The sequence below is a fragment of the Monodon monoceros genome, unplaced genomic scaffold (genome assembly GCF_005190385.1).
Source record: "Monodon monoceros isolate NGI ecotype Baffin Bay Population unplaced genomic scaffold, NGI_Narwhal_1 Super_Scaffold_18, whole genome shotgun sequence".
In the NCBI taxonomy this organism is placed as follows: Eukaryota; Metazoa; Chordata; class Mammalia; order Artiodactyla; family Monodontidae; genus Monodon; species Monodon monoceros.
The window spans coordinates 26,446,625-26,473,054 of NW_021703774.1; the positions used below are offsets into that span (position 1 = coordinate 26,446,625).

The following is a 26,430-nucleotide window of genomic DNA, read 5'->3' on the forward strand; positions in this document are numbered from 1 at the left end:
ACTGAATATACTAATAAGCACTTACATTTTCTCCCCTAACTCCTTAATAGGAAAATTTTAGGGTTATTCTTGGGTTTATTTAACCATATTTTCCTACTCAGTCAAACAATTTAAATGGGATTTAAACCATATAGTAATCCTTAATAAGGCATTGGTTATTGAAAAATCTTGGTTAATGTTTGAGTGAGCAAGCTGTTCACTAAAGTGTGATTTCAAGCCTTCTGCAGCTGAACTTTTCCAGCCTGAACCACCACCTGTATGTAAACTTGGAAGGACTCAAAGAATTAAAGCAATTTATCGCCCTCAAGTCATTTATCGCCAATCACAACCACCTGCCTCAAACAAACAAACATATCAGCCACTATCTTTCCATCATTACTTCCTGTCTTGGTAAGATATTATCTAAGAGAGTAGTAGGCTTTGTTACACACAAGAACAACCGAGTTAATATTTCACCAAATGACTAGTATATCTGTAAAAATAACTTTGTGTAAATTATTTCACCAAATGATTAGTATATCTGTAAAAATAACTTTGTGTAAAGGAGACTTACTTTAAAGGTCTACATCAAAATTACAGAGTAGATTGTTTTTTATATTAAGCAAATGATGGATTAAAAAGAAAACTGGTTCTGCTTAAATAATAATGCTTTATTGGTTGTTTGTCTCAAAGTCACCAATACTATTAACAATTTAATACAAATTCATTAAATTTAGTGTTATAACAATTTAGAGTAAATAGTTATAATAACAAATTAACACTTTCCTAGGATTTGAGGAAATTTTAGTGAGCTTCATACTCTGAAAAGATTTTTCCTGAAAAGTTGGGGGATGTTTCCTAAATCATAAAAAGTTGTGATAAAAAGGCAAATATTGGTATAGAGTAAAAGGAAAACTGTAAAAACCAAGTAAGAATTGTCCTGTGAGTTATTTAAAAAAGACTAAGTTAAGATCAATATATTCTATGTTTTAAGATTCTGTCAGGATTGGTGATAAACCTGCCAAGTGTGAAATAATAGTAAAGTGTGTACCAGGAAGTGTATTGCAACATTGTTAATAATGACAAAAGGTTGGAAACAATCTGAATGTCTTTCTTTGGGACCAGTTTAATAAATTATGTGTCCATATAAAAAGGAATGTAGTGCAGCTGTTCAAAGGATGAGATGTTCTGTTTACAAGGTTATGGAAGGAGCTCCAAGATTTGTTAAGTAAAAAAGCAAGCTGCCCAGGTGTGTATCTTTCCTACCATTTGTATAGGTGGAATAAAACAATGTATAAATGTGTTTGTATATGCAAAATTACTTAGGGAAGGACACAAAAAGCTGGTGGTAACAGCAGCCTTGTAGCAGGGAAGGGGAGGGTGGAGTATGGGAAGGACTTCACTTTTTATTGTGCATCCTTCTGTGCCTTTTGTATCATACGCAGATGTTGCCTACAAAAAATAAATAGTGAAAAATATTCACCTGTTGCCTTGATGGTATCAAGTGAAGGAGGTATTGCTTAACACTACCACTTCTGTCCTTCCTATGTCTTGTCATCTGCCTGTTATCTTGTGGACTATAGGCCACCACCACCAAGTCTTTTTTTGTTTTTGTTTTTTTTTTTTAATTTACACGACATACACTAGTCTTTAAGCAAGGAATTCTTTGCTCTGTACAGTGCAAAACACAGTGTAAATAAGTATTTGCTTTTTTGAAGATTTTTTTGCAGGACCTATTTTTCTGGCATTTTTGTGAATTCATGATGATGATGGTAAAAGTAAGTAAAATACATTTGTCAAATAGCCTTGTGATCAAGTTAAACTAGTCATCCTCAGGAGATATCGTTTTGATTTTTTTTTTAAATGTCCCACAAAGATGTTGTTAAACCTTTTATTTGTTCAAATATATTCCTAGTTTGTTGTTTATTTTAAAACTTTTGTTAGTATTGTGTAGAAGTTTAAACATAATCAAATTGATTTGTGTCTTTTCCCCATGCTTTTTAAACTTAGAAATATTATCTGGTCACTTAATATTCAGTCTCCTTTGTACCTAATTTTTATAATTCAACTTCACATTTTGTTTCATAGAGTGGAAGTTTCACCATGGGTTTATGCTATGATTCTCAGCTTTAGAGGTTCCTTGACCCAGTGTATTACTTTAGCCAGAGATGAGCAGATTCAAGGAATCGGTCACTAACCAAACTCATGAGACTGATTTTAAAATTTAAAAATCATTCTCCAGGATAACCAATATTTGAGGGATTTACTTGGGAGATATCCTCGTTGATAAGTCCATGTAAGAATAATAATTTTAGGTCACAAAGTTGCTTGACACACTCTTAGGACAATGAGAATTATATGAATATGTATATCAAGTTAGGGTAACTGGATAGATTTTTCTATTTTAAGGATTTTTTAAGATAAATATCATGGAAAATTAATTAGATTGCTACATGTTCCACATAGTGCCGGAAACAGAATAACAAACTAATTGTTCCCTGTACTTTGTTCGCTTTTTTCTCTCTTTTAAAAAGGGATATGGGACTTCCCTGTTGGCGCAGTGGTTAAGAATCTGCCTGCCAATGCAGGGGACACAGGTTCGAGCCCTGATCTGGGAAGATCCCACATTCCGCGGAGCAACTAAGCCTGTGCACCACAACTACTGAGCCTGCGCTCCAGAGCCCACGAGCCACAATTACTGAGCCCACGTGCCACAACTACTGAAGCCGCACGCCTAGAGCCCATGCTCCGCGACAAGAGAAGCCACCGCAATGAGAAGCTTACACATCCCAACAAGAGTAGCCCCCGCTCGCCTTAACTAGAGAAAGCCCGCATGCAGCAATGAAGAGAAGACCCAACCCAGCCAAAAAATAATAATAATAAAATAAAATAAAAAGGGATACGTCTTCCTATCTTCCAGAAACCTGAACTCTCCAATTTCCAGATCCTGTTAGGAATAACCATTCAAGTAGGGAAAGGAGAGAGGATAGACAAACTATTGTAAAGCCTGTAAAGAATAAGTATTCACAATAAGGCAAATACTTGGGTTGCCTTATTGACATTTTAGCAGGAGATCGTTAATTCACTTTGGAAGGAGATATATTACTTGTCATATTTATTGTCAGGTTCATTTTTCCCAATCTTGTATTTCAGGGAGGAAATAATGCTGGCCATACAGTTGTTGTAGATTCTGTGGAGTATGATTTTCACCTTTTACCTAGTGGAATAATTAATCCTAATGTTACGGCATTCATTGGTAAGTATATAAACTGAATTTAGGGACTTTTTTTCCCCAATTGATAATAGTGTTTATTTTTCATAATCTAAACTTATTTAATCTCTAATCAAATGATTCATTTATTGCTTATTAATCTTGACAGTGGTACCTTCTGGAATATACCTAACTTTGGCTGTTTTACAACTCATTTAGATCATTTAGCACTAATAACTTTTTTGGAATGATTACTTTGCATTTATTTCTGATCATTGGCAATCTTAATTGTATAACAAAGTGTTAGATCATCAAATTAGTTTTCCAAACACTGTGAAGCATAGTAAGAAATACAAGAGGTCTGTGTTTCATTGATTGGTTCTGAACGCTTATAAGATGCAATCTGATATTTTCTCTTCTAGTCTTTTATTTTTAAAAATGCTCATCACAACCCAATAAATTGATTTTATGGCCACTAATAGGTTTGAGTCCCCAGTTTGAAAGACTGTGATCTGGTTCAGTTTGCCTAAAACTATATAACTAGTTTCTTTCAAAATAATAGTTTCACTTTGTTTCAAAGAAATTTCAAGTTATATTGAGTGTAGTTTTAGTGTTTTGTATTCTGTGTATTATGTTCTATTATGTATTTACATCATACTACCGTTTAAAACTTGGAACCATTTCTGTGGTAACTCCCTGATAAATTAGAATGTCCTCCTAATCAAAGTGCCTCACTCTTCTACTATTCTAGATAAAGGGTTATTGAAGATGTATGTCTATATTATAGATATAGATGTTTAAGTTTGGGATTTGCTTATTTGTGGTTTTTGTTTTTTAGGAAATGGTGTGGTAATTCATCTACCTGGGTTGTTTGAGGAAGCAGAAAAAAATGTTCAAAAAGGAAAAGGTATGAAAGAATGAGTCTGCTTTGTCTGGCAGCCAGTTTTTTTTTTGTTGTTGTTGTTTTTTTAATGAAGTATTATTGGGCTCTCATTCCAGAAAAACTTAACATTTTTGTCTTCTACTTTAACATTGCAGATTATTGTAGGACAAAATTTTTAATGTCAGTTATTAAATTTTATTCATTATCATCAGTGTTCTAAACAAAAGACAAACATAACAAGGTCATTGTGTAAGTCCTGATTTTTTACACATTGGTCATCTGCAAACTCTAGGTAGCTAGAATTACTATATGCTGGTGGCAAAACTCTAGGAAATTCACGAGTTCATTTTGTCATTTGTGCTCGTTAGCATCCACTTCTACACAAGCCAAAAATTAGCTTAAGGCAGGCAGAGAGCCACTGTAGCCCATTTTGTGCACTTTTAGTCTCATTTCCTAGAGGATCTGGAACTCCCTTGGTTACTACAACCTAGGGACAAAAGAGGTTTTTTAGGTCCCTGCCTCCAAAGGAGGGAAATGCTTCTTCTATGCAATGTATCCACTTCCATCTTTAAAAAAAAGACTTGATTTCCTGCCTTTTCTAATCTCTTCTGGATTTTTGGAAGTCTGTTTACATTCAGTTAGGCTACCTTGCTAGGGTTTGAGGGGAATGTGGCAATGCAAATGAAACACAATTGAGGAAAAGCATTAGTGTAGTTCTCCCTTAGCTCATATTTAAAGAATTAAATTCTATTACATCGTTAAAGTTTATTTTTCACGTTTAAAAGTAGCAATCCATCCTCAAGTGTTCCTAACAACTAAATCTGACTTCACAGAATCCTGTCTTGCTATTATCTCTGTTGTCTTCCCTGCACTTTTACCTGTGTGTTGTGTCTGCCTTTTTAATTGGTCACCTTGAGGTTCCCTTGCTGCTCTCTGCTGTCCTTCATCCCCTTTACAATTTTGCCCTACTCTTTTTCCTTCTGGCCTATCTAACCCAGCTGAATCTACTTTATTGAGTTTCTTTGTAATATTTTGTTATAATATTCCCTAAGCAAACTTTAGAATACGTGTTACATGTCAAAAAAAGCTATAGAGCAGGAGGCTTAATAACTTCTTTAATCTATAAGGGATATTTGTAAAACAAATCTTTGGATATTATCAAAATTAACAACTAATTTTTAATATTCAAATACTAATTTTGAAAATAGGGCTCAGTGGCTTATCCTTAGAATGCATATAGCCTACTAAGTTACTCTCTTTAAAGAAGAATATTTAGATTCATTTATTTATTCATTCAACAATCATTTTTCTTGAACATTTATTGGATGACAGACCCCATACTATGAAAATTCATAGCCCCTACTCTCAGGCATTCACACTTAAATGGGGAGACACATGTATCTTCTTATAATTCAGTGTGATAAGTGCAGTAATTGATAGTACTTTGGAGGAATTAGAACATTTTTTTTGTTTAATCACACTTTTTTTTTTTTTTTTTTTTGCGGTACGCGGGCCTCTCACTGTTGTGGCTTCTCCCGTTGCGGAGCACAGGCTCCGGATGCGCAGGCTCAGCGGCCATGGCTCACGGGCATAGCCGCTCCGCGGCATGTGGGATCTTCCCAGACCGGGGCACGAACCCGTGTCCCCTGCATCGGCAGGCAGACTCTCAACCACTGCACCACCAGGGAAGCCCTAATCACACTTTTTATAATTGTCTTTTGGGAAAGGGTGCCATACCCCAAATTAACTCCCTTTTCTCAAAATTCTCCCCTTGCTTTGAACTTCACCCCCACTCCCTCACATCCCACCCACCCCCACCCCCTGCCCCAACAAAATGATATTTCCTACCATTTCTGTTTTGGATTCCTGAAAGTATTTTATGTGGCTATGGCTGGCTTGAGTTTGGAGCTTTTTAGAGCAAAACATTTAGAAGGAATTTGTGAATGACTTTGTATAATGAATGACAGGTGAGAAAATTCTTATTAAACATATTTCCTATGCAGAAGAAAAGATGCTAAAATGACTACTTAGGTGAAAAAGACTTTTAAACAGTGTATTTCTAAGGAAATTAAGTCTAAAAATTATACAAAATGTACAATTAAATGTATCTTTTTTTTCCTTCCCTCTAGGTCTGGAAGGCTGGGAAAAAAGGCTTATCATATCTGACCGAGCTCATATTGGTAAGGGGGACGTAATACATTTATTTATAACTGTCTTTTTATCAGAAACATCACATGAAAGCATTTAGTAGCCAATTTGTCTTTAATTTTACTGAACACTAAGTAGGATGAATTGTAATAATTGGGTTCAGATACATGGAATCTTATTCATTTTTTTCTTTTGTTTTTAATAAGGGCTAGGTTAAAATTCACCTATTTCTGAAGAATTAGCTAATCAGATGAATAATTTAAGCAGTATTTCATGAGACATCGCTACTTCTATTAAAAAATAAGCCACATTAAAATACAAAGAGCTTTTATTTGCACATATTAATACTCATGTAAAAGTAGGTCTCCCATCAGGCAAGTCTTTAGAGTGATTCATTGTACCTAAAATGTAATAATACTGCTTTTTAAATGATGCAGATTTTATTCAGACTAGCCTTCTCCTCCATTGGTTACAACAAACTGGATTCTAAAATTAATTTCAACCACCACCAGTATATTTGAAGTTTGTTTCCCTGTTATTATCCTATCTCTGAAGTGATAGCATTTTTAATTACCAGTGACATGATTAAGAGGCAATAGCCAGGAAAGAGAAAGAACTATAAACCATGTAAGAACTTCTGGGATTGATTAGAACTCTTAAATTGTCTTTAAATATGTATGTCTCCGAGGCAGTAGCTGCTGTAGTTTTAGCATTGACCTCCATTTAAGAGGCAACCCCATCAAAATTTTCTTAAGTACCTCCAAATAACAATCACAGATTTGAATACTATGCATAGGAAATCAATAAAATAACTTATTTGAAGTAAACTGTACTGGATTGACATACAGCTTTTATGTGAAAACTCCCTTTTCATTTCATAGTTTGCCATAGGCTTCTTAATCTATAAAATCTGAAAAGAACAATTTGTGATTACCATTGCAAAACACTTTTATATTAGTTCATATTATCGTATGTGTTGTCCATGAGTAGATTGGTATTCCCATACTGAAGACTTTGCTAGTTGTTAGTGTGACTAGATAACATGTAAAGAATACATACTTCTGTATTTTCCATAAAACAAAGTAGGCTGTGAGTCATTTGTATTTCACCTATTTAAAGTATGAAAATATTAACTATTAATTAAACTTGTGTTTAAACTGAACCTTTTCTTTGAAGAGCTCATAGTTTTTTATTTTTTAGCAAAACTGCAATTTATATTTCCAGAGTAATAGCGTAGATGCATAACTAGACAAAAAAAGAAAGTAGGAAGCTTTGCAGTCCCAAATAATAACATGTAATTTGGATGAGGACAAAAAGGTTTCATTTTGCTTTTATGAGGAAGGAGGTTATAAATCTGTCATGTTTGTTGGCCATTTTAAGCTTCTGATTAAAAAAGAGAATCATACTCAGCCTGTCACCTATATAGTTTAAAATATTTTTTGGTTATTACCTTAGTACTTTTAAACTTTTACATATCATCACTATAGGGCTGTAATATAGGAAGCAATATTGTATTATTTTTCTTACTGACAGTCTCTTAGGTATATAATGAAAATTATATTTTTGTGCATTACTTTTGTAGTGTTTTTTTGGCCTCTCCTGTTGCGGAGCACAGGCTCCGGACGCGCAGGCCCAGTGGCCATGGCTCACGGGCCCAGCCGCTCTGCGGCATGTGGGATCTTCCTGGACCGGGGCACAAACCCGTGTCCCCTGCACTGGCAGGTGTGGACTCTCAACCACTGCGCCACCAGGGAAGCCCTCTTTTGTAGTGTTTTTTATCTGCTTACACTCACTAATCATTAACCTTATATATATTTTATTTTGTTAACATGAGTCATCTTTAACTTTCTAGTTTTTATGTATGGCCTTTTGGTATTCATTGCCTCTGTCTTGTGAATAAATGATGAAAGCCGCTACTTATCTTCAGAACTTTGTAATGGTCCTCTGTCATCCTCTATGTGAAATTCAATATCAGAATACCACAATTTAGGATTGCAAAGTAGGATAATACCTAGTATGTACTCTTTGAGTAACTTATAACATTAATGCACATAATCAGGTAAGTAGTTCGGCCATGTGTAGATGTAAATATATGCTGATGATATCAATCTGTTGAAAGAACATGGTGTTAAGAGAGATACCTGTGTTCCTGCCTGGATTCGCCACCTTTTTTCATTATAAATGCTTTGGGTCTGTCACTTGACAGTTTGCATTCTTGAAAGTAGCACAGTGGTTAAGCAAGTTACTTAATTCCTTTAGAGTACAAAAACCAAAGAAAATACTAATACAAAGGGGTCAAAGGACCAGAATAATAGGAAAGTAATGTGGTTTAAATTATAACAAATGTGAATTAATTTTTAAATTTTAAAATGTATTATATTTATTTAATAATGGTTTTTCCTTTTCCATAAATTGATATTCTTAAAGGAAAGTATTTCTTAGAGGAGAAGTAGTTAGAGGAGAACTGAGCCCAGAGAGGATAGCTCTGACTAAAATTTAGATATTAGTAGTAATATGTATAATAATATATGTATTCTTTAAAACATGTGTTATTAAAATGTCTATAAGAAACATGTATTTTTAGTACAGTCAATTCTGAAATGGTGAAAAGAAGTAAATAATGTTATCAAAAAATCAAATCAAACTAACTAGAAAATTGCTGAGAATCATTGCTATGTAACCACTTCACATTTTTGCTTCAGGGACTCTCTTACCATAGGACTGAAAGGACAGTTCTCTAAGTGCCATGGTAATTATGGCATTAGAACTCTCATTTCAGTACTGAGCACAAAACCTAGTCTGGTATATAGATGCTTAAAAATATTAATTCGTTCCAAGGATTTTAAAAATTTCTCATAAAATCCTGAGATTGTCAGTACAAAGTATGATGGGTGATATGGAGTATAGTATAATACAATTACAGGGTTTAGAATTTTAGGGATCTGGATCCAAATGTTGTGTTTGTGTCCTCTGGCAAGTTATTTGTCTTCCAGGCATTAGTCCCCCCATCGGTAACAATGTCTCACACAAGGCTGTGCCCATGTGGGAAAGAGTTTTATTCACAAATATGCCCAGCACCTAACTTAGGTGCCCTACACCACTTGGCCAAGATGTACTACTTTTTCATCTGGAGGCATACTGTCCTGTAGTTTTTTAGTTTTAGTGCCTTCATTTTTCTGAAAGAGTACATGTAGGGTTGGTATTATTTCCTTTTAAATGTTGGCTAGAATCTTTGAGGGGATGTTTTTAGTTATAAATTCCACTTCTTTAACAGATATGGAGAGATTCAGGTTTTTCTGTTTCTTTTTGTGTCAGTTTTGGTAATTTATGTTTTTTCAAGGACTGTATTCATTTCATCCAACTTGTCAAATTATTGGCATAAGGTTTTTAATGTTTGTATATTATCCTTTTAATTTCTGTAGAGTTTGCAGTGATGTCCTTTCTTTTATTCCTGGTATTGGTAATTTGTATCTTCTCTCATTTTCTCTTGATCAGTCTAACTAGAGCTTTCTCCATTTTATTGATTTTGAGTTTTTTCCCCAAAGAATACTATTTCATTGGTTTCAGCTCTTTATTAGTCCATTCTTTCTACTTTCTTTGGGTTTAATTTGCTCTCTCTTTTTTTTTTTTTAGCCTCTTTAGAAGCTTATTAGATTATTTTAGACTTTTTTTAATATAAGCATTTAAAGTTATACATGTCTCTCTAACACTATTTTAATTGCATTTCCAAACACTGACATTTTGTATGTTTATTTCCATTCAGTTGAAAATACTTTGTAATTTTTTTGTGATTTCCATTTAATCCATGAGTTAAATATGATGTTTATGTTTCTAAATATTGGAAGATTTTCCTGATTTCTCTCTATTATTTATTTCTAATTGAATTTTGTGGTAGACAGAATATACTCTGTACAATCTTAGCCTTTTAAAATTTGTTGAGATTTGTTTTATGACCCATTATGTGGCCTGTTTTGATTAATGTTCTACATGCATTTAGAATATGTGCTCTGTTCTTGTTGAGTAGTGTTCTTTAAATGTCAATTAAATCAAATTGGAAGATAACATCGTTCAGATCGTCTGTATCCTAAGTGATTTTCTATTTACTTGCTCTGTCAGCTACTGAGAGGCATGTTAAAAACCTCCAACAATAATTGTGGATTTGTCTATTAATTTCTTTTCAACTCTGTAAGTTTTTGCTTTGTGTGCTTTGAAGCTGTTAGGTGCATGTATATTTAAAATTATGTTTTTGATGAATTAGCTCTTTCATCATTATGAAATGTCCTCTTTATTTATGGTGATATTTCTTATTCTGAAGTCTACTTTGATATTAATATAGCCACTAGAGCTTTCTTAAGATTAGTGTATCTTTTTCCATCCTCTAATAATCTTTAATCTATTTATATCTTTATATTTATGGCTCATTTATTGTCGACAAGATGTATTTGGGCCTTGCTTTTTATTCATTGTGACAATGTGCCTTTTAATTGGAATGTTTTGACCATTTACTTCTAGTACAGCTAATTAGCAGTATGGTTGAATTTATATCTGCCCATTGTTTTCTATTTGTTTTTTTTTCTTCTTTCCTGATTTCTTTGGGATTTGATATTTTAAATATTATCTCCACTATTAGCTTATGAGCTATACCTCTTGTTTTATGAATTTTGGAAGTTGCTCTAGGGTTTATAGTCTGCATCTTTAAATTTCTCATGATCTACCTTAAAATAATGTAACATTTAACCTAAGGTCCTTACAACAAAATGCTTGCATTTCCTTGTAAAGTCCTTTGTGTTATTATCGTCATACATTTCATGTCTACACTGTTATAAACTCCACAATACATTGCTAATATTTTTGCTTTAAACAATCAATTTTCCTTTAAAGAAATTTAAAAATGACTAAGTTGTTGGCCAATTCTTTACATTAGCATACTTAAGCAAGTATGCAAAGAACTATCTATTGCATCATGATTGTGCCCCTTCCCATTGAATCTCATAACAAAATTTTAATATGAGATGTTTATTGAGGAAAAGAGACCTGAGAAATGACTAAGAGTTTAAAATTTTTTTAAGCATTTGAAATCCAAGGTTTGCTGGGTGTCTGTCCTTTGATTCAACAGCTATCGGAAGCCTACTCTATATCAGGTGTGGTGTTGGGCACTGAGGATTCAGCAGTAGAAAAGATAAAAGTCCCTTAATGGAGCTATAGTAGGGAGCACAGCTATGTAATGTACCATGGTATATAGTGATACGTTCTGAGGAGAAAAAGTAAATTAGAGAAAGGAGACCGGTAGTGTCAGGCATTTGGAGGAGGTGGGTGGGGAACTATAATTTTAGATAAAGTGGCCAGGGAGGTTTCACTGAGAAGATGACATTTGAGTAAAAACCTGAAGGAGATGCAAGATGAATAAGGTCTAGAGATATGCTGTACAATCTTGAGGTTATAGATTACAATACTGTATTGTGACTTAAAGTGGTCATATTAAAAGGAAAAAAAAAAACTTAAAAGAAAAAAGACCTGAGAAGGTGTGAGAAGCAAGCAAAGTGGATATTACATGTCCTGAGGCTCACACTGGGCACTTTAATACAGTATAAAAATAGTGTTAATAAAACTTAACTCTGATAATTAAAAAATAATAAGGTGGTGTTAATAAAACTTAATTACTGAAGGTACACAATTATCTTTAATTAAAAAAATTAGACTGAATCCCCAAGGTGGCATTTTGTGTTTTCAGTATCTAGGCTGTAGAGAATGGAAGAGATATTCGAGCAACTTTAGACAAAGACTGTTCTTTCAAAAACAGTAGTTGTGGTGGTATTGATGAAGCTTCATGAAAGTGATGATTCTGATTGTACTCTTAGCTTCCTGGAACCTAGAAAAACCTAAGAAAACATTAGCTCTACGGCAATATACTTGGCTCACCTGCTTTCCAACAACTATTTGTGATTTGCCAGTTGCCTCTGTAACTTCTTTGAACATAAAAAATAAAACATGCTGAAATGCAAATGCTTTTTTATTCAAAAGAAATGGCGTACTCCAAGGTCTCAATTTTGTCCTAACTGATTTGCAAAGTCTGAGTTTAGTGAAACAGCTCTTAAGAACTATTCTGGCCTCTCAAACGTAGATGAGAAAGGCTAGGCTGGGCACCAAAATAGGAACATCGTGATGAACTAATCGTTATAGTATATAATAGCGATCTATTGGCCAAGGTTTAGAATCCATGTCATAGAAAAAAGTAAACATTTTAACATACCACGTAATATAGAAGGTGTGGCACAAATGGTATACACATATTTTACTCCTTTAATCAGCATGTACCTTATTATACAGAGCCTTCTAGTACCTGAAAAGGGTACTCTGTTAACCAAGGAGGTGAAAGACCTGTACACTGAAAACTATAAGACAGTGATGAAGGATACTGAAGAAGAAACCAATAAATGGAAAGATATTCCATGCTTATGGATTGGAAGAATTAATGTTGTTAAAATGTTCGTACCACCCAAAGCACTGTACAGATGCAGTGCATTTGGAATTCAGTGTGTTCAGTTACATTGGAATTCAGTGCAATTCCAATGGCATTTTCCACAGAAATAGAACAAACAGTTGTGAAGTTTTTGTGGAACCACAAAAGACCCAAAATAGCCAAAGCAATCTTGAGAAAGAATAAAGCTGCAGGCATTATGCTTCCTGATTTCAAATTATATTACAAAGCTATAGTCATTTAAAAAACAGTATGGCTTTGGCATAAAAACAGACACACAGATCAATGGAATGGAATAAGGGGCTCCAAAATAAACCCACACATATGTATTCAATTAATTTACAACAAAGGAGCCAAGAATATACAATGGGGAAGGGACAGTCTTTTCAATAAATGGTGTTGGGAGAATTAGAGTGCTACATGCAAAAGAATGAAACTGGACCACTATCTTAGGCTATACACGAAAACTAACTCAAAATGAGATTAAAGACTTGAATCTAAGACCTGAAACCATAAAACTAGAAGAAAACATAGATGGTAAACTCCATAACACTGGTCTTCGTAATGATTTTTTTTATTTAACACTGAAAGCAAAGGCAACAAAAGCAAAAATAATCAAATGGGATTACATCAAACTAAAAAACTTTGTACAGCAAGGGTAACCATCAACAATATGAAAAGGCAAGCTACAGAATGGAGAAATAGTTGCAAATCATATATCTGATAAGGGGTTAATATCTAAAATATATAAAGAACTCATACAACACAAGAGAAAAAAAAACAATTTAAAAAAGGACAGGAACTGAACATACATTTTTCCACAGAAGACATTAAAGATCACCAACAGGTACATGAAGAGGTGCTCAACATCACTAATCATTAGGAAAGTACAAACCAAAATCACAATGAGGTAATCACACTTGGCAGAATGTCATCAAAAAGACAAGAGATATGGGCTTCCCTGGTGGCGCAGTGGTTGAGAGTCCGCCTGCCGATGCAGGGAACATGGGTTCGTGCCCCGGTCCGGGAAAATCCCACATGCCGCGGAGCGGCTAGGCCCGTGAGCCATGGCCGCTGAGCCTGCGCGTCCAAAGCCTGTGCTCCGCAACGGGAGAGGCCACAACAGTGAGAGGCCCGCGTACCGCAAAAAAAAAAAAAAAAAAAAGAGATAACAAGTGTTGGTGAGGATGTGGAGAAAAGGAAACCCTTGTGCACTGTTGGTGGGAATGTAAATTCGTGTAGTCTCGGGGAAGACAGTACAGAGAGGGAAGGGGAGAAGAAGAGGGAGAGAGAAGAGGGAGAAGGCATAGAGGCGTATTCAGACAGGAAAATCATATGCCTTGGAGCCAAGGACTTAAAAGAATGCCTATATGATGGTATGGGAGGGCAGAAAGGGGGCAGAGCATAGTGTAAGATGAAAGGGCAGACTATACAAGGAGCACATGTAAAATAGTTTTGTCTTTTCCTTTTAAGCATTAGAAAGATACTGAGTTTTAAAGACAACAGTGGTGATATATCTGTGTGTTGGAAAGATGACTGTGGCTGCATTAAAAGGTAGGAATTAGAGGTGTCCAAGAGTGGAAATAGGTACACTCATTAGGAGGCTACAGCTTTAGTGAGAGGTGATGGAAGCTTGGGACCAGTGAGGAAGAGGGAGATAATTAACATAATCCCTAGATTTCTGGAGCCCAGAACTTCAAGAGGATATCTTAGTAAACTGAGATTTATAGAATTGTAGGGTAGGGTACTCCAGAATTACTCTCTTAAGGACTCATTTTTTAAAATAGAATAGATTGCAATATATAGAAATGAATGATCAGGCATATTTTCATATTAATATACCAGTTAGCATTATAATCTTCACTCCCACCATTATTGTAAATGTATCCATTCAACTTGTCATAAAGAAATTAGGCTTAAGGAATTTATAACTTCAGTAATTTAAAATGCAATATATGTTGCTTTCCTGTATTACTTTTGTCTCAGCAACAAATGATTTTGTTTTTTCCCCCTCAGTATTTGATTTTCATCAAGCGGCCGATGGTATCCAGGAACAACAGAGACAAGAACAAGCAGGAAAAAAGTATGTTTTTGTGTGTGTGTGTATGTGCAGTTTAAGCATATCTAGTCTTTTTTGTTTAAATTCTAGGCCAGAAGTTTAAGAAAAATAACTATTAGGATATCCTTTTTAGATTTCAGAGAAAATCAATAAGATTGTGAAAATAAACTTAAAGGAAATAGCATAAAAATTTCATTCTTTGTGTTGATCTGACCATAAGAACTGCATCTTTCTTTTCTAACTCAGAGCTTGTTTTGATTTATTTTAAAGTTTGGGTACCACAAAAAAGGGCATTGGCCCAGTTTATTCTTCCAAAGCTGCTCGGAGTGGACTCAGGATGTGTGATCTTGTTTCTGACTTTGATGGCTTCTCTGAGAGGTAACTACCTTGCATTTCAAAATGGAAAGAGCAAATGGATTTTTAGGATTTTTAAAACCCAATATGCAAATTGATAAAAATCAGTTGAGTAGTGGTAGTTGGCTTTTTTGTTTCATTTGAAATATTAAAGTTTTTTTATTACATTTGAATTGGTCCTTAATTTGAAATTAACTTCACGAAAACAACGTGATGTTGATATCATATCAGTACCACAAAAAGACAAAGCCAAAATTATATTTAAGGATTGGAGTTTGGAATGTTTTACTGAGAAATAGAGATGCTTCCAGGGGGATGTGGCAGTGCTGTGGTGGGGTCACCACAGCCTAGGGTCCTCGGATTTTCAGGTCCAAAGACTCTGTTGTGTCCTCCCACCGGGAAATAATTAGGCTCTCAGGTACTGGTGAACTATTGTGTGTCAAGCTCACCTTGAAAAATAGAAATGCCCCATTGACACTTAATCTCTGTAGAAAAAATCTCCATGGGAAACCTGATAATCATCCGAAAACTGTATGGTGACTCAGTGATGAGGCGTTAGTTGGTCACATCTAATAACAGATGGCATCAGAGATCACTCGCTGGATCGATTTTCAGTCAGCAGTTTGTCTGTCTGCACTGTTGGGACACCTCCACTAAGAATATTGGAGACAAATTGCTAACGCCTGCCTCTGTCTCTCTTAAAAGCGTCATTTTAGACCGTCCCCTTTTGTCTTTCATGCAGTACAATATAGTTAATTCGATTTAAGTCTTGTGGTTACAGATTTCAGTCATTCCCTCCTCCTCCCACCCCTCACCTTAATTATATTGTTGATATCCCTATCAGTAAAAAATATTTTGAGTGTATCATTTATTCATATGACTGATCTTCTTTATTAGATTCTATTTCTCAGAGTGTAACTTCAGTTTGGGGATTGTTATTAAGACCACTTATCTCCAGAACCCATTTGAATCAAATGAAATTATTCAGAATATTTTTAAACAGAGCTGAGGTCTTGATTTATCTGTACTTTTCAGGTTCAAAGTTTTGGCTAACCAGTACAAATCTATATACCCCACGCTGGAAATAGACATTGAAGGTGAATTACAAAAACTCAAGGTAATGCTTTCTGGCATTTATAATGTCCTTTTTAAAACTCGTTTGCCAAATTGGCATCTAGATCTTTCATTCATTCAGTCTTTGTATTAGGAACTGAAAATATAAGGTTGAAGAACATGTGGTTAGTAAGTGCCACACAGATATGTATAAAGTATTATAGGTAAGAAATGGTGAAGTGAATTTGTAATTTTAAGTTTAAAAGCATATAGCCTAAAAGGATGTGGCATGTTTGAGTAACTTTACATGATGTAGCTTAAACAAAATATTGAGTGGGGAGCAGGGAGCAAGAATAAAGTACCTGAAAATAAAATTAGACAAGTAGGGAGCAAATCATAGGTCTTATGCTGGCCTTATATGCAGTGATAGGGAGTTTAGCTATTGAATAATTTTTGAGCAGAAAAAAAGACTAGCTTTGTATCATATAAAAATCACTCATAGGAATTTGGGGGATAGATCAACAAAGGGACAAGTACGAGATGATAACTTTTAAAACTAACCAGCCCATTTAGGACTGTTACCCCGTAGGGTCAATTTCTTTAGCACTGTACTCTTAAGAGACAAGTAAGGTAATTGGCCAAAGATCAGGCCCACAGTTGGTGCCTGAGTCAGCCAGTAGTCAAGTTGCCTATCCTCTCCACCCTTCCATTCTTCCAAAATCTTTGGTGAGTTTCAAGCTGCTTCTCGTGTGTCTGATTGTCACTCTTAAATAAGTATGACATCAATTCCAGAACTGAATAGGAATTTACATACCTGATATGTCATTTTAGAATTGTTGCAGGCCTTAGGTCTAGCCACTCACTGAATTTCTAAAAAAAAAATGACCTCCAAGGAACATTATAAATGTTAAGTATTTGGATTTCAGTGTATGGATTGTTGCTTGGAATAGACTGCCATTTTGTTTTCATTCTGTCATGCAACAAATATTTTAAATTTATTACTAGCAACTTGGAAATATTTATGTGCTAAAGTACAGGTATATCTTTTCAATTATATTTTATACATGTTCTGAATGAAAGTAAAGTAGGTGAATAATAATGACCAGAATTAGGTAAAAAGATTCTTAATAGGTGATAAACAATATTTCCCCCTTATCCTTGGTTTCACTTTTCATGGTTTCAGTTTCCCATGGTCAACTGCAAAACAACTCATAAGTTTTAAATTTGAGAATTTCTGAGTAGTGTGATGAAATCTCTTGCTGTTCTGCTCCATCCTGCCCAAGATGTCAGTCATCCCTTTGTCCAATGCATCCCACCCATTAGTCACTTAGCAGCCATTTCACTTATCAGATTGACTGTCATAGTATCACAGTGCTTATATTCAAGTGACCCTTATTTTACTTACTAACGGCCCCAAAGCACAAGAGTTGTGATGCTGGCAATTTGGATACACCAAAGAGAAGCCATACAGTGCTTCCTTTAAGTGAAAAGGTGAAAGTTCTCAGCTTAATCAGGAAAGAGAAAAAATCATATGCTGAGTTGGTAAGGTCTACAGTAAGAATGAATCTTCTTCTATGAAATTGTGAAGAAGGAAGAAGAAATTTATGCTAGTTTTGCTGTTGAACATCAAACTGCAAAAGTATAACAATGCATGATAAGTGCCTAGGATGAAAAAGACATTAAATTTGTACAGTAAGATATTTTGAGGGAGAGAGAGGCCATATTTATATAACTTTTATTACAGTATATTGTCATAATTTTTCTATTTTATTATTGGTTATTGCTGTTAATCTCTTACTGTGCCTAATTTGTAAATTAAACATTATCATAGGTATGTATGTATAGGAAAAAACACACTGTCTGCGGTTTCAGGCATCCCCTAGGGGTCTTGGAACCTATCCCCCTAGGATAAGGGGGGGACTACTATATGTTGAACCAAGACTTTAAGGAACAAGGGTTGTGATGAATGGTACGGTCATTTCAGGCATTAAAAAAAAGGACTAAAACAGGAAGAAGCATGAGATTGGGGACTAGAGCCAAGGGGGGAATTATATTTTCATCAATAGGTATAACATACTCAGGTGAGTTCATGAGTGGATCCTGGAATTTCCATACTAGTCTGGCTAAATATTTAAACATGGTTGAAACTAGATTTTATTGTAGTTATACTATAAGCTTTGGGGAAACTCTTGTTTATATTATATTTTTAATTGAATTCCTAAAATTAAGCAGTATTATTAATACTTTAAACGTGTTTTGAGAAAGTTTTATCATGTTTGTGTGTATGTTAGTATTTGATATTATCTACTAGTAATACTGCTAAGGTATTTTACTGTAATGGAATACAATGGGAAAAGAATAAGAGAATATTAGTAGTCAATTATTGATACTTACATGCTTGGCAGTGTCACTTGTGGCCTTCACCACATTTTGAGAAAAACCTTGATGCAGCTTATGGTTATATGGGCTATAACTTCTGCTTTTCTAATACCTACAAAATATAAAAGCATAATGTAATATATTCAGTTCTTGTTTATTTTCCTGAAAGCTGGTTTATGAAGTATGAGTACTTGGCTATTTGGAAGATTGTCATCATTATTTGCAGTGAGGTTAAAATAGAACCTTTGGGGCTTCCCTGGTGGCACAGTGGTTGAGAGTCCGCCTGCCGATGCAGGGGACATGGGTTCGTGCTCTGGTCCGGGAAGATCCCACGTGCCACGGAGTGGCTGGGCCCGTGAGCCATGGCCGCTGGGCCTGCGCGTCCGGAACCTGTGCTCCGCGACGGGAGAGGCCACAACAGTGAGAGGCCCGCGTACCGCAAAAAAAAAAACAACAACAAAAAAATAGAACCTTTGAATTTCATTGTATCTCTACTTTTCTTGAAATAGTATCTCTTTTCTGGTTCTGGAGAATCAGCATGAGAGACCAAAGCCAATCCAAATGTTGCAGTAGGGTGAGCACCGTCACCAATCCCTTTCTACTTTGCATTGGTCAGTTTTCACTGTCAAAGTCAGGTAATTTTTACTCGTATTGGTTTCATTGTAAATTTATTAGTATACGTTGAACTTGGTTTTTGTCTTTGTATATAGAGTTATATGGAAAGGATTAAACCAATGGTGAGAGATGGAGTTTATTTCCTATACGAGGCTCTACATGGGCCACCAAAGAAAATCTTGGTAGAAGGTGCGAATGCAGCACTACTAGATATTGATTTTGGTAAGTGAGATATGACTTATGGGGAGCTTAACTGAGTCCTAAATTGCTTAAGATATAAATAATTAACGTTAGCATTAAAGGATTTTAAAATAAGTTTTTTTGCTTGTATATTCAGGAATGATGAAAGTTTGTCATCTTATACTAACCCTTTTTTTAAAAAAGGAATATTTTGTGTTAAGTTCTGCAGTTCCTTAGAAAAATGAAATCACTATTTGGGTCAGTAGGTTTGGGTTTTTATAAACTGATTTTTTTTTGTTGTTTGGTTTATGGTTCAATTCCAGACCTCATTTCCTTGGAACTGTAAGATGATTAGATGAAGCCTTTGAAAGGACCTTTAATTCAGCCTTTTTTAAAAAATCAAAAGCTAATATACATTGTTATTAAACATGCACATTCTAAGATCTATGGAAGTCTGTTTAATTGACTCCCTGGATGTGAGATTCTGAGTGGATTTAGAGCATTTCCTCCATCTTCAAAAAGTTAATGCTATCGTCTTCAAACTGCTGCCTTTCTTGGCCTAATTCGTTGGCCTTTTCATCTAAACATGATCTTTCAGGATAAATCTGATTGTTCTCAGCTCTTACTGGCATTTCATTGGCTTTTGACTCCAAGTAAGCCAATTAAAGTGTATTTCTGTATAGTAGATATGTATTTTTGATACCATAATATGCCTATCCAATCTGGAAAGAAAGCAGTGTGTAATTATCATAGTGAATAGTTTAAGTATGAAGAGGATCTTGGGGCCAGGGTTTGGGGAGGGGGGGAAGTACACCACTCTTTGCTTACTCTTGTCGTTTCTGGGATTATTCCCTGAAGACAGATAAAAAGGTCAGAAAATGCTGAATACCACAAAATTCTTAGTGTACTGTTGTCACTCCAGGTTGCTGGCGCACCTTAATATTTGTATCAGGGGAGTAAAATAAATTTGCTTTAAACTAACAGGAGAGTGTTAAAATATATATAAGTCTGCATAGTAGAATAACACCAGAGTTTTGGCATTAAATTATTTAGCAGCCTATTAGGTGAGTGCCTACCAGACAGAGCTGAGTAATTACGTGTACTCAAGGAGCCTCTCTAGTATAAGCACTACAGCTGTAGCTTAACCACCTATGTTTTTATCTCTCTACAGACAAAAGGAATCAGGAATAAAACATCGAGGCTTTGAAAGGGCGGTTACAGTTATATTCTCAAATACCTAGAATATACTCAAATGCAGAATTTTTAAAATAATGTCTATCATTTGTGTATATTTTACTATTTGTTTCTATTTTTAGGAACTTACCCTTTTGTAACCTCTTCGAACTGTACAGTTGGAGGTGTTTGTACTGGCTTGGGTATGCCCCCTCAAAATGTTGGAGAAGTGTATGGAGTTGTGAAGGCTTATACAACTAGAGTTGGTATTGGTGCCTTTCCTACAGAGCAAGACAATGTGAGCCTATTTCTCAGTAAATCTAATTTAGAAGTTTTAAAATAAAAAAATCATGCTTTTTTTCCCCTTAATGAATTATTATCTTCTGTGCATTTCACTTAATTTGCAAGAGTAATCAGAGCAACATTAAAGAAAATGATATACACCTTTATTGTTAGTGGCAGCAGATTGACAACAAAAGGGGAGGGATTAGTGGGTGCTTAAAGGTAATTGTAATTGCAAGGCTAAGTGACAGGGGGTTTATGAAGGGGATTAAGATGGTAGAGGAGAAAGAAGCTAAAAATAACAACTATCTTTCACCAAGAGCTTATTAGGAGTCGATTGAGGAAAATGATCTCCAGACATTGTCTAATCATAGCCGACACTTACTTGGTGGTGACTTCGGGCCAGGCACTGTTTAATTGCTGTAAACTTAGAAGCTCTTTGGGTCCTCACAGCAACTCTGGGAGCTGGGTGCTATTACCATCCCCATTCTACACATGGGGAAACTGAGGCATGGAGAGCTGAAGTAACTTGCCCAAGGCCACACAGATAGACAAGGCTGGAATTCAAACCTGACAGAGCAACCTATTAATTGTAATTATGTCAGAATACGTGAGGTAATGAAATGATGGCTTTAATCAGAAAGGTGTAAATTAAGGAACAGATAGATCATAGATGGGAAAATTAGGTTGTAGGGAGTGGCTGTAGCTTAGAACTTTGAGCATTGTTTTCAACCTCAATTCTCTTCAAAAGGACATTGTGATAGCAACTACTAGGTGAGAGTTTGCCTTATGGTTTTCAGGGAAGTCATCAAACTAAAGTCCTTAGAACAAATTGACCTAACTTATCTATTTTAATAAATACTAACAACTTAGTTTTTAATATGCAGCATTTAATGTAACATAACATAAAAAATGTTCTTGGTTTTAAAATAGTGGTAAAAAGTGAAGCCAAAAGCGGATCTATCTCAAATAATGCCTCCCTCACATAAAATCTATCATCTATGGAATTCTATCTTCAACTTACTTATTTTCTGAAAGATGTTTATCTCTAAGAAACTTAGACTTGTTATATGATCTCTAGTATAATTCTACTAGATTTAGAGCATTGCTATTCTAGTCCTAAGGTTTTATTTTCTGTTCCTTAGGAAATTGGAGAATTATTACAAACAAGGGGTAGAGAGTTTGGTGTAACTACTGGAAGGAAAAGACGGTGTGGCTGGTTGGACCTTGTTTTGCTCAAATATGCTCATATGATTAATGGATTTACTGCGTGAGTATTCTTAGAAACATTTATTTCATAAATGACAATTCATGACCACAGGTTAAATTTTGTGGAGTGCACACTAGAGGTAGTGCACTAATAGAAAAATTTCACTCTTTAGACTCCAAATGAAATTGCAGTTCAGGGTAGAAGTGGACCAAGATACAGGGGAAGGGTACATAAGGAGAGGGACCCCAGGTTTTTTTCCTGGATATCCAAGGTTGGGAGAAAAGAATCGTGATACCCTTACATGCGTATAAGTATAGAGGGAAGTAAGACAGGTAGAAAGGTAGGTAGATAGATAGATGGAGTAACATAGAGTATATATGCAGAGGGGAGGCAGTATAACAGTGGTTTAGTGGATGAGCTTGAGAGACGTCTGACTTCTGGATTCAAATCTCACATCCATGCGTTATGCTGTGTGACTTTGGGCAAGTTGATCTTTCTGTGCCTTTTTCATCACCTTTAAAATCTAGATAATAGTACTATCTACTTCAAAAGGGTATTTTGAAAACTAGATGAGAGCATATAGCATGCTGCATGGCACACTAAAAATGCTCCGTAGGTTGTTATTAACACGTACACATAAGTAAGTGTAAAAGTGTATTCATGTTTGTATTAATTACACTTAATTTCTAGCAAATAACAGAATAAAGGATAAAAAAGTAATCTGTGGGCAAGAATCTCAAACCTAGTGTTTTATTTAATTTCTATAGATTTTCCTGTAAAACTCTGTTTTTCAGTCAGTTTATTGGGAGATTTTGATGTATCATGAAGAGGTCCTTGATGTGGTTTCCTCACTCTCCTTTGACAATTTCTGACCAGAAGGGTGGAATTGATGGTAAGGAGAGTGAAGAAATGAGGATTGATAGCATATGTGTAAATGTACATGTATCTTGTCATCCATGTGGAAGGGTCAGTTTTGCTGTGTCCCACAGCCATAAGATGCATCCTTTACTCCAGGCAGCCCTCTGTGGATATGTGTTGGTTGATCCTGAGAAACTAAGCAAGAGGATGTGGATCTATCAAAGAGTAAAAATCTACTATAATTATTAGAAAAGTAACCCACTAGTAGATCAGTTAAGTCATTGTTTTTATTATGAGGAAAAATTACGTCAGTATATTGCCCTGTAGTGTTTTATGTGTGGCATGCTTTAAAATATAATCCTAACCAGTTTTCAGAATTGCTTTGGAACTGTTAACTTTGTATGAATTTTCCTTTACTCCCTTATCAAGTTGGTTGTTAGGGCCTTTAAGAATTTGCTATTTTAACGTCGCCTTTTCTTCCAAAATTAGGTTGGCACTTACCAAATTGGATATTTTGGACATGTTTACGGAAATCAAAGTTGGAGTTGCATACAAGTTAGATGGTGAAATTATACCTCATTTCCCAGGTACTCTTTTTTTTAGGCTGTGTATAAAGAGTATTATTAGGTGTATGTATTAGAGCAATTCATAAAGCTCTTCTGTATAACTTATGATATATAGCTACAGACTTGATATGCCCTTTGTGAATAGTGCAGGTACATTCACTTACTAGCATTTGTTTCATAGCTGCTATGCATTTGGGTGCTGGGTCGCAGCAAGCATGTGCTCAAACTTAAAATAGGAAAGAAGAAACATGGTACCACTGAGCCCAGTTATGCTGCTCCGGAATCTTACCGTCCCTATTTTGAAACTAACCTCTCTGTAGGCATTCCTCCCTTCCTTGAGAAATGTGAGCCAGGAGAAAAGAGCCCTGCTTGTCAGGGTAAGCAGGCTCTTAATTCATTAACCCACCATGTCCTTCAAGCCACAGGAATGATTTTTTTCTGACTTCTATTCTGTGTCTAAAGTGGATGGATGTAGGGAGATTTCCTACTTGAGGCAATGTTTTTTTTCAGGCGTATCTTTAGTTGTATGATTTCTTCAATTACTCAGGAATTTCCATAAATGTTTCCAGCTTCCAGAAATAGAAACTGTTAAATTGTTTAGTCGTCCTATAAGACTAGAAATATGTCAAATGAAGGAATATTGACTAGCTTAATGGAACTTGGTAGGCTGGTAGGTTTTGTGACCAGTCCTTGGGAATTGAGGAGAGCTGCAAGTTCTTAGAAACATGTTCAAAGTCATTATTTGTTAGCTAACATCTGGACCATCTCCAGTTTGGTTTCCCTTGACTATTCTTTTCCTTGATTGTGGATCACTGTTTCTGTGTCTAATGACTTTGGGTTGAATATTGGACATTGTGGGTAATGTGTTGTAGAGACTTGGATTCTGTTGTCTTACTCTGAAGAGTATTAGTTCTTGTTTTAGGGGACAGCTGAATTACTGGCTGATCATCCTGAACCTTATATAGCTTGGTTTTATGCTTTGTTAGTATAGTTATGTGGAGAGCCCAAGGTGTTTCCCAAATCTCTAACCTAGTGTGATACAGTCTCCAAATTGTCTCCTCTGTGGATCTTGGCAGAGCTTGGTTTTAGGCTTTGTTGGGGTGTTGAGGGGGGAGTCTGTAGTAGATTTCAATCTAAAGTATGGTTTTTACTTTTAATGAACAGCCTTTCTGTTGTCTCAGCTGGATGCCAGGAGAGTTAACAAGGTATAAAGAGATCTCTCCAATCTGGCAGTGCTGGAGCTCCAGTGTACCCTGTTCCTTCCCTTTTACCAGCACTGCTTGACCTCTAGAATCTTTGTCCCACTCAACTCTGTGACAACTGCTATCTGGTAAGCCTCCCACGGTCCCATTCTTTGCATGTATGGTTGAACTTTAGCCACAGGACTTTCACACAGACTTCTGGGGAAGGTACCCTCTCTGTCTGTGTAGCTCCCTCCTGTCTGACGCTTAACCTTGAGGATTCTAGCTACTTCAGCTTCCCTGAAATCTGATATCTGCCTTCTCAGGTCAGTGGGACCACCATTCTCTACTGACTCCAGGGTCCTGACTTTCATTGATCAGGAAATTGTCCCTAGGCAGAGAGTTGAGTAGTTTTGGAAATTGCTTACGAGTTTTCTTTCTCTTGGAAACCACAGTTTGTGCTGCTTATTGACCACTGCCTGGAATGAGTTGTCGTATATTTTGTCCAGTTTTACAGTTATTTATGCTGGAAAAGTTAGTCTAGAACCATGTACTCCATCATGGCTGGAAGGAGAAGCCCCTCTGGGTCTTTTGATTCCTTCTTCTATCATCTCTCACAAACAGTTCTGACCGAGTATGGTTCATCACTTTCTCTAAGCGTCCAAGAACATTCCTAGCAGTATGTTTTCATCACGTTTGTATCGTGGATCATAGGAGAGAACTTCCATATCAATATACTCTCTTACTGAACTTTTTATCCCACCACCCGCAGGACCCCTTGATCCAGTACCTTGAGGATCCAGTTCCATACATACTTCTTTGGCTCCTGCTGGTAAATCTTGGCTCAGTCCTGCAGATCCTTCAGAATGTAGTCCATCTCCTCCTTTAGCAGGCCCCGTGCATCCTTGGCCAACTTACGTTGTACCTTGACCCTAGATATTGTTTGCTGGTCAAGAGGGGAGATAGAGGTAGGCCCTGACAGGGCCACAAGCTGCCTTGCATGGCAGAGGCTTCTGCATCATCCTCACGCAAAGGGAGGCCTTCGTCTTCAACAGAAAGTAGTAGGCCATTCTGCAGGCCATCGGCGAATCTAGGGGTTCAACCCGGATGTCTCATCCAAAGTCTCAGGGTCCCACTTTTTTCTCAAACAGGATCTGGCCTTGTCATATCAGATTTGCTGGATTTGAGAATTCAGCTTTCTCTGGAGCTCTGCTGTCTGTATGACTAAGTGCTAAGCCTGATCCTCAGCTTTTCCTGCTCTCTGCTGTAGGAGGTGAGATTCTCTCTAGGTGTTTTCAGTAATCTTTCATTGTCTTTCTCCAGTTCATGAATGGCATTCATCTAGAGCCCTTCAATTCCATTGTTCCATTGTGCTCATTTCTCAGTGCTTCAGGTATTGCGAGTGCTTTACTTCCTACCGTGGCATCCCAGTTCACCTCCCATGAAAGTTTTAACAGTTGCCCTACTATAACATGCCCGAGATTATCCATACTCTGTCTGCCACTAGCGATCCTCCTTGCCAGCCAGCTAGCCAATGATCCAGCTTCAAGGTCCCATTTTAGAGCCTTCTTCCTTATACCACTCCTGGCACTGTCTTACTTTCGGTTCTCTGGGAAACAGACTCTCTGATACAGAGATGCACATGTAGGTAGTTTGTTTGCAAGTGCTCTGAGCAATCTGTAAGGGAGTGAGAGAAGAAGCGGGATTAAGCAGAGGGAGAAGTTGAACTGCAGAGAAGTTCCATGAAAAGCCCTTAGCCGATCCCATAGGGGAGCTCTGGGGCTAGAATAGTTTTTCAGAGTGGTCCCTAATTAAGGTAAG

At 36.1% G+C, this 26,430-nt stretch overlaps 1 protein-coding gene across 1 annotated transcript in view; it reads left to right on the forward strand.

The window, feature by feature from the left end:
- The window catches only part of ADSS (adenylosuccinate synthase), a 40,013-nt gene that overhangs the window by 10,164 nt on the left and 3,419 nt on the right, over window positions 1-26,430 (forward strand). The window contains exons 2-11 of the mRNA XM_029229829.1: window positions 3,133-3,235; window positions 4,029-4,097; window positions 6,203-6,253; window positions 14,716-14,782; window positions 15,029-15,136; window positions 16,148-16,229; window positions 19,255-19,381; window positions 20,656-20,810; window positions 21,940-22,064; window positions 23,352-23,449. Of these exons, the coding sequence (XP_029085662.1) occupies window positions 3,133-3,235; window positions 4,029-4,097; window positions 6,203-6,253; window positions 14,716-14,782; window positions 15,029-15,136; window positions 16,148-16,229; window positions 19,255-19,381; window positions 20,656-20,810; window positions 21,940-22,064; window positions 23,352-23,449 (985 nt within the window). The remainder of the gene's footprint in view (window positions 1-3,132; window positions 3,236-4,028; window positions 4,098-6,202; window positions 6,254-14,715; window positions 14,783-15,028; window positions 15,137-16,147; window positions 16,230-19,254; window positions 19,382-20,655; window positions 20,811-21,939; window positions 22,065-23,351; window positions 23,450-26,430) is intronic.